Source organism: Oncorhynchus gorbuscha, linkage group LG02 (assembly GCF_021184085.1).
Source record: "Oncorhynchus gorbuscha isolate QuinsamMale2020 ecotype Even-year linkage group LG02, OgorEven_v1.0, whole genome shotgun sequence".
In the NCBI taxonomy this organism is placed as follows: Eukaryota; Metazoa; Chordata; class Actinopteri; order Salmoniformes; family Salmonidae; genus Oncorhynchus; species Oncorhynchus gorbuscha.
The window spans coordinates 66,399,882-66,408,878 of NC_060174.1; the positions used below are offsets into that span (position 1 = coordinate 66,399,882).

Sequence of the window (8,997 nt, forward strand, 5' to 3'; positions counted from 1 at the left end):
GATTGGATCCCCTGAGCTGACAAGGTGAAAATCTGTCGTTCTGCCCCTGAACAAGGCAGTTAACCTACCGTTCCTAGGCCATCATTGAAAATAAGAATGTGTTCTTAACTGACTTGCCTAGTTAAATAAAAGGTATAACAAAAATAAAAAATAAAATATTTTTTTCTTCTAATCGGAAATAGCGATTTCCGATTGTTATGAAAACTTGAAATTGGCCCTAATTAATCGGTCGACCTCTAATGCTGATGTATAGAAGTGTGTCTTAGCATGCTCAGTTTTGGCTATGGTCCCAAGCCTTCCGAGCATCGATCACATATGGTGCTCCTAATTGCATCAGCTGAGTGAGTGGTGGGGGGTTGAGGTAGTGTGAGTGTTAGTGTGAGTATGTACTCTACTACATTAAATCCATACTTGATCATGATGTATAATTGCAACAGTGGGCAGAACTGAGACATGGGAAAAGCCCTTTTGAATTGTGGTGAAGGGCAAATTGCTGAGAGGGATTTTTTATTTATTAAAGAGATAATCTTAAAAGCATAAAATGCGAAATTGTGCACTTAACTCTTAAAATATGATTTACTTTATCTCTGATGTCATATCATGGACAATATTGTTGGCCTCTCGATCTGCATGTTCTCGAGGAAGGTGAGTAGGTGACATAAGCCTCATCACGACTAGTGTATTGACTAAATTGATTATTTGTTTTACATCTAAAAGTAATATCAAATCTTATTACAATACTCTCTTTGTGGAATGGTAATACTATCTTTGTGGAATGGTAATACTCTTTGGGGAATGGTAATACTCTTTGGGGAATGGTAATACTCTTTGTGGAATGGTAGTACTCTTTGTGGAATGGTAATACTCTTTGTGGAATGGTAATACTCTCTTTGTGGAATGGTAATACTCTCTTTGTGGAATGGTGATACTCTCTTTGTGGAATGGTAATACTCTCTTTGTGGAATGGTAATACTCTCTTTGTGGAATGGTAGTACTCTCTTTGTGGAATGGTAATACTCTATTTGTGGAATGGTAATACTCTCTTTGTGGAATGGTAATACTCTTTGTGGAATGGTAATATTCTTTGTGGAATGGGAATACTCTCTTTGTGGAATGGTAATACTCTCTTTGTGGAATGGTAATACCCTCTTTCTGGACTGGTAATACTCTCTTTGTGGAATGGTAATACTCTCTTTGTGGAATGGTAATACTCTTTGTGGAATGGTAATACACTCTTTGTGGAATGGTAATTGCTTATTTTTTATTGGCATTAGAGTTTTGCTCCGCATCTAACAGGGAGTTCTGTAAGTTTACACATTATACAGTGCCCCTTGAATTAATCTAATAGCTTGGTGAAAAATGAACTACTCCTGATGTTAAGCGCTAACTCAGCAGCTCCTTGATACTTCCATACATTCATGAACAAAGATACAAAGCGATTGTTGTTCATTGTGGACAATGGGACACACATATTACTGTCTCTTTAGGAAGAGCAACTACAAAACTGTCATTTAATCTACTGTGACACAATAGTTTTGTTTCCCTACATATCTTTCACTTACAGTACTGCTTTCTTCCAGGTCTGGAAAGCATGATTTTCCCATTTGTTTTCTTTCTCCTTCCATACCCCTCTCTTTAACAACCCTTTTGATATCACCACACATTCTTCCTCCGTCCCTGTTTTCTTTTCCTCTCCTCTCTCTAATTTCTTGCATTATCCTGAGCAGATTTGCATATCTGCTCTACTGTACATCACCTTCCCCAATCACAGTGACTATCCTGCGTCAAGGTCCTCCCCTCCATGACAGCTCTCCTCACCGTGGACAATCAACACAGGCAAGTGGAGAGCTTCCTGATAGGCTGGTGGTGTCTCTGTCACACAGGCCACTCCCTGCATGATCTCGGTCCTCACTCTTTCTAGTTCCTGCTCTCTATCTTCCGCTAGCTGCAGACTATTTTCGTCCACTTCATATCCTTCTGACTCCAGGACCCCTCTGCTTTCTTCATTAGCCCGACGGAGGCCCAGTCCCAGAAACCCACCACCTTCATCCCCTCTACTCCCCATCCCTGCACCAAGGCTCCGGGAGTGAAACAGGCAGGCCTGGCGCATCGTGTGCAAACGGCCCAGAGAGAATCCACTGCGGCTGAGGGCTAACCTTCCTCCTCCCATCCTTCCCACTGTCCCATATGTCAAAGATCCTGCCCCCATTACCACATTTCCCCTGACTCGCGAGGGGAGCGAGGAGCTGCTGGTGGACCTGCAGCAGCGTGGGCAGCTCTGTAGGACATAGCTGGAGCTCCGCCTCATTTGCACATGTGTTGCGCCGGTAAACGCAGAGGGCAAAGAGGTTGTGTTATTGGTGTTCAGGTCCATCAGCAAGGCCTCGGAGTAACTGGGCACCATCTGCTGGTTACAGCGAATGTGCCACTCCAGTTCAGTGATATCCACAGTGTTGACCCTCGATATGACACGTAATCTGGGGCCACCGCGTTGCCCATTCTCCTGGCCTAAGCGGTAGTTGCCCATCTCAGTGCTGTCATTGTCATTGACTTCCTCGTTCTCACCAAACAGCTTCTCCACATGGTAGTGAACATACGCCGTACGGTACTCTGACACCACCCGTAGTGGCCAGGACAACATCAGGGCTGAGATCAGCCAATACATGCGCCGCCGAGAGAACCAGGGCGGCCACGCCGGGTTAGGAAAGGCCAGCATGTGCTCACGGAAGTCCACGTTCTTCAGGTGCATGCCCTCCCGTGCCTCCATGTAGTCATCCAGACCCTCGTTCTCTGCGAAGAAGCGTGCACGCTGGGTGAGGTAGGCGGCCTCGGCACGAGCACTGGCAAAGCTGAAACACTTGGTGAAACGAAGGCGTACGGCCGGGTGCTCCAGAAGACCAAGCAGCTCCTTGGATACATCCTTTACACCATGTTGAGCATAGTCAAATTCAGAGCTGGCTGCGTGTGTATTGACCCGCTCATGGTACACTTGTGTGGTGGTGTAAGCGTCACCATTGCGGTATCGAGTTACCTGCCGTGTCCGTCTCACATAGTGATAGCTGATGGCCTTCCACCAGATACAGGGCATGGCCTGCTGCAGCCTCTGGACCCTGTTGTACACCTTGCTGATCTTCACCCGGGCCAGAGAGGATGTTTTAGAGAAGCAGTGCCAGCACTCCACCAGGTAGACCAGGTACAGCATGATCAGGAAGGCCACCGGGATGTAGACGTAGCCGTTGGAGCAGGGGCTGTCATGGTAGAGGCGGGCGCGGACGCCGTAGTAGAGGCCGTGTTCATCGGCAGCCATGACGGTGACACGGGAGAAGGAGCACCATCCCAGCGTGGCGAAACAGCCGAACATCAGCAGCGTGAGGAGCAGGCACTTCCAGTGGGACTCTCGGCATAGGGACCCGGGAAGGGACTGTTTACAGGGACGCTGCTACGTGGGGAAGGGATAAGAGACAAGGTAAAGCGAATGGTGGGGGGATGGAGGGTTGGGTACAAATATGAGAAGAAATTTGGTTTAGATTTTATAAATGAGTAAGGTAACCAATGGGATCAGGAGCACAGGTTTAAAGTTGGGCAAAGGAAGGGATGTGAAAGTGGAAAGGACTTTGAAAAAATGATGGCGTAAGTGGTGGGAATGGGGTTTTAATGATGATAAAACATCAAACATTGTGACTTGTATGAGGGATGATAAAAGGGAGAGGAACAGGATTGAAGGACATACAATGAGAGAGGCAAAAAACAAAACAAGGAAGGGATGTTAAAACTGGATTTTTCTGCAAGAAACAGAAACAGAAAAAACAGAACACATATTAAGTGTATTCCATACGAATACAGATGATTGGGCATCGATCAAAATGCATTTTTATGTCAAACAACATTAATAAACATCAATGTTGTCCTCTCATGCTCCCCTGCTCGTCCAGAGATGGACCATTCCAGTCTCTTGAGGCATGGACACATTTCCTGGCAGAGTGAAACCCAAACCATGCAGCCCCTTTTAAACACTTGGTTTTCGTGGACACTGGATGAGGCTGATGCTTTTAGACCTCATCAACAGAGAGAAAGAAGGAGAGTGCGTTCAGATTTCTTTTGCCAGTGGAGGTTAGTGGTACTGTGGCCATTCATGCTCCCCATGGGAGGATGCACATGGACAGTGAGCAAAGTGGAAGAGTGAAACATGCAGTGACACTATTGGCCACACAAAGAGCATGGAAAATAACCAAAAGGCAAACAAAGACAGAGATACAGATAGATAAGAGCTGAGCTCAGAGTATCTGTCTATCTGCTTCATTTTTTTAAGCAGTCAAATGTGCCTCTCGCAGCCACGACAGTGCCCTTGCAGGGAAGATTTGTTTTCCTAAAAGGTAGGCTGCTATCCAAACAGTAGCTCAGAGGAAGTGTGTTCCTGCTGGCAGTTACAGGGGTTTCATTGTGCCTGCATTACAAGGACAAGGGAGCTGAGTGAAAGGGAGAGACCATTTAAGTTCACCATGACCCTAGTGCCTCACTTATTACAGATGTTGTGTGTGTCTATCTATAATAATGATGGGTCAACTCTGCACTCATCTCCCACTTAAAGCCATTTAGAGAGGAAGAGATGAAGAGAGGGGGAGTGAATGAGAGAGGGATGGATAGTTTACTATACATGATGTTTGATAATGGTCAGAGCTAGGAACATAATGCTTTTACCACTGTGCTATTTCTCTCCCACTTGATCGCTTTTCCTTCCACTCCTTACTGACATTAGCACTAGTTTTGGCTCCTTCTTACAGCCATAAGGACAAGGACCACATATTCACCTATCAAAGCAAGTAGCCAATATGACAACCTGGACATATGGGTAGACATAACATAGTAAAAGAAAATCTATCACACTCAAATTAGTATGGTATGTTACATTTGGTATGGTATGTATTAATTTCTGGATGTCCATCATCCATTTTGTGTTATGTTAAGAATCACAATTTGTTGTGGCTAACGTTAGCTAGGTGGCAAGGTTTGGGTTAGCTAACATGCTAAGTAGTTGCAAAAGTTGCTAAGTTTTCCGTGATGAGATTCAAACAAGCAACCATTGGATTGCTAGATTTATATGCCACCGACCCCCGAATCTATCAAACTAACCATCCACACACCACCCTTTTGTTTTTGCCTTAAGTAACCTTCTGTCTTTTGTAACCATACCAACCAGTAACATAATGTACTAATTTGAGTGTCCTGGATTTTTTGTTTACTATGTTACGTCTAGTCTATGAGACAAGCCTGAAAATGAAGAATGGTACCTGGCAGATCAATACAGGAGAGAGACAGAGTGGACAAGTATTTTTTTGTTATAGAAATAAATCCCCCAGAATGTAACATATCCCGATGCAACAATAGAAAGGTAGAGAATATAGATTTATGTAGGTAAATATAGAGCATTTCAGTTTCACTCAACCACTGTAAATGATTTATCAAGCCTAAGAACTGCTGGCCTGAGAGACAGCTTTATTGGGAATGGCTCTCAGATTAGAGGCAGACAGTAACATAATGTGAGTTTGTGCGTGTGTGTGTGTAGGGGCCTGGCTTCCCCTGCCTTACCCTCACTTTGAGATGAAGGGCAAAGCAGAGGAAGGGAAAACAGATAGATGGCCTGCACATCTCTCTTCAATGACAGCCTAGGAACAGTGGATTAACTGCCTGTTCAGGAGCAGAACGACAGATTTGTACCTTGTCAGCTCGGGGATTCGAACTTGCAACCTTTCAGCTACTAGTCCAACGCTCTAACCACTAGGCTACACTGCCGCCTAATAAATGTAAGCCCCCCCAAAAATCACATTACCACACACAGAATTGTGCTGATTTACCCTGACAGGACATATTGACATCAGACGTGCAAATATCAGCCATGCTCATGGGATAGTAAGGCATTATAACATGAGACATGTTGCTTATGTAAACAGGAACACTTAAGAGCATTGATATGGTTGTGTCAGTGTAATACAATCATTATCAAAACTCAATAGTGCTCTCCACTTGGCACCATCTCCATCTCTGTCTCTCTTTTATCGATCACCCTGTAACATAAGATCTGAGGTTATAGCTCAGCAACTCTGACTACTACTCAGACAGACCATAATTAGTGACCTTAGACTATAATGTGGACTGATGCTATACCGTTCATTGTAATAAGTAATCCCCAGAGAAGATATGTCTCCTAATCATGATTATGAGGAGTTGAATATCAAGCAGTTGTATGTGGCATTCATATCCCGGTACAGGCAAATAGATGAGGGGGAGCTCAATCGTTCACCTCCACTTCGACTGCAATGCAGTTGCGTCCCTCCATTTGCCCGGGGTGACTCTTCAAGTAACCTTGTAAAATACACGCACTAAAAATAAGAACGTGACTGGGACTACTGTAAAAATAAGAACTACTGTAAAAACCAGCGGGGCTCCGATACAACTCAGACCCAACAGAAATGCAGAGGTCTGTTTGTGCTCAACATGTTGGTTAGTAAGAGGATAACTGTGAGCTGAGTGGTAACTTAGGTTGAGTAACCAATTAGCTAGAGCTTTCCACGCAGATCAGGCCTAATATGATACGAATGAAATATTCCTGCAATCGCGCATTCTTTAAAATAACAATTCTAAATTGTCATTTTATTAGCCTGTATATAGTAGCCTGTGCAGTAGTTTCGTCCCACAACTAGGCACTGCGCATCTGTAAACAGCACAGTCAAATTCAGAATCGGTAATATAGATGCTAATATAAATGCCTAGTTGCGAGAGGAAGCTACCTATGCACTAGCGTCCAACAATACACAATTACACACACAGGAGCGCGCGCGAGAGCACACACAAACACACTTCCCAAACAACCCAACCTATACTAATGCTCTACCTCTTCTCTTCTGCCCCCGTTCAGTAAGGGCGCTTCTCCGGTAACGTTCACCGCAGGCATTATTTTGTTCCTCACAAGCAACGATTTGACCGTGAGCATCGGGATCTGTCCGAGACTCCGACAATCAGGGGGTCCAGAGTCGGGACCGCCTGATTGACAACTCAAGCCCCATGTATGAATACGATCCTCCAAAAGAAAACGTCTTCCAAGCATGAAGCTTCCCTCCTGCCAGGTTATTACCGCACCTCCTACAATTGCCCCAACGGCTTGATTCGATCATGTCCTACGTGTCATGTCACACGATCGCGGGACAGTGAAAAACAAAAACAAAAAATTCAGGTGTTGTTTCTCGGGTGCCCGTTAAGTCACCAGTGCCACATGTGGGTGTATTGTTAATGTATTGCTGTCGCCTAGCAGACTTCTCCACAGTAGCCTTCTCTATACTAGTTCAATTGGGTCACTCCATTGGCGCCAACATGGACTATCGAGCGGAGGAACAATGATGGGAGAAAATATATCGCGAGAGACATCCCGTTATTATTTGATAGGCAATTTAGGCTATACCTCCTGATGCAGCTATATCGGTTAAGTGCGATAGCATAGCACTCCATTTATCCGTAAATATATCTTCATCCCCCCCATTCAGAAATCGTGTTCGCCAGATAATTTTGCCCTCCTCCCTTTTGGTTCATGTGTTTATCCCGTGTTCACCTGCACATTTCATCGTCGATGGATAGAGCTGACGTCACCCAGTTACGAGACATAGCCTACCGCTAAGCGTGCATCATCTTCTTAAATGCCTACGTAAATGCAACATTTTAATTAGGCCTAGTTCGAGTGGCTATATCATAGCCTAGATATTGTGCGCTTGATGTGCGCCGGTGAGCAAATTCTCCTTGTACATTGGAACAGTCTGATGAACTTTGCACATCGCTCTATTCACCTACATTTCACGATCACTAGTTCAATGGGCAGGGCAGGGCAGGACTACCAAATTCGGGCCCCTAGGGCACCTACTTCCACACCCCCACAGCCGAATTTGTTGAGGTTTTCAACTGACCTGTTCATATGCTATCTGGGCGGACCTCCAGGGGGCCCTCAACTGATGTGTTCAAATGCTATCTGGGGGGCTGCATGTCCTATGTGGTGATAGTGGTTTGTTTACATAGCAGGTTAGGATAACTAAAGTAGCAGGTTAGGATAATTAACATGGCAGGTTAGGATAATTAATGTTGCAGGTTAGGAGAACTAACGTGACAGGATAGCAGAATTAACGTGGCGGGTTAGGATAATTCATGTAGGAGGTTAGGAGAATGAGGTTAAGGTTAGGAAAAGGCTTAAGCTTAGCTAAAATGCTACAGTTGTCAACAACTGTTATCCCCGATGTGACAACAAGATGGAGCTGTACTCGTAGCCACAACTGTACAAACCATCAATCTTGACAACCATCAGTATCTTAACACGGGTCGGTAATCCGGCCCAGGGGAAGGGTGTAGGGGTCGAAATGGGACAGAGCCCAGAGGAAGCCGGGACTAGTGATGGTTCATCATCCTGCTACTACTGTTTGCTTGAGTAAATTAAAATAGAAAGGAGTTCCATGTGATCGTTACTGTGAATTCCTTTTTGGACCTGGGGACTGTGAAGAGAGCCCTGGTGACATTTCTTGTGGGGTATGTATGGGTGTCTGAAGAGACCCCTGGTGGCATGTCTTGTGGGCTATGTATGGGTGTCTGAAGAGACCCCTGGTGGCATGTCTTGTGGGGTATGTATGGGTGTCTGAAGAGACCCCTGGTGGCATGTCTTGTGGGGTATGTATGGGTGTCTGAAGAGACCCCTGGTGGCATGTCTTGTGGGGTATGTATGGGTGTCTGAAGAGACCTCTGGTGGCATGTCTTGTGGGGTATGTATGGGTGTCTGAGCTGAATGTTATTTGATTATGCAGACAATCTGGAATTTTCGTCACAGTAATTGTTCTCATAAAAACTAAAAGAGAAGCAGTTAATCTCTCATCAACCAGGAAAGACTGGGGTGCATGTTGTTGATGTTAGTTCTGTAGGTGCAGTTAAGGGCAAAGATGCTGCTCTGTTTTGAACCAGCAGCAGCTTTGC

The 8,997-nt window shown here is 45.0% G+C and overlaps 1 protein-coding gene across 2 annotated transcripts; it reads right to left on the reverse strand.

The window, feature by feature from the left end:
* Positions 1-219: 219 nt before the first annotated feature.
* LOC124007779 (transmembrane protein 151B-like) lies at positions 220-7,754 on the reverse strand. Of its 2 annotated transcripts, none has more exons than XM_046318538.1 (2): positions 6,890-7,754; positions 220-3,439 (listed from the first exon to the last, which is right to left on the reverse strand). In XM_046318538.1, exons 1-2 carry the CDS (start codon positions 7,100-7,102, stop codon positions 1,775-1,777), a joined length of 1,878 nt encoding a protein of 625 aa, XP_046174494.1. In that variant the 5' UTR covers positions 7,103-7,754; the 3' UTR covers positions 220-1,774. The 2 variants fall into 2 exon arrangements, 1 of the variants encoding a protein (XP_046174494.1); XR_006834007.1 differs by having other exon boundaries at positions 3,302-3,782.
* Positions 7,755-8,997: the final 1,243 nt, after the last annotated feature.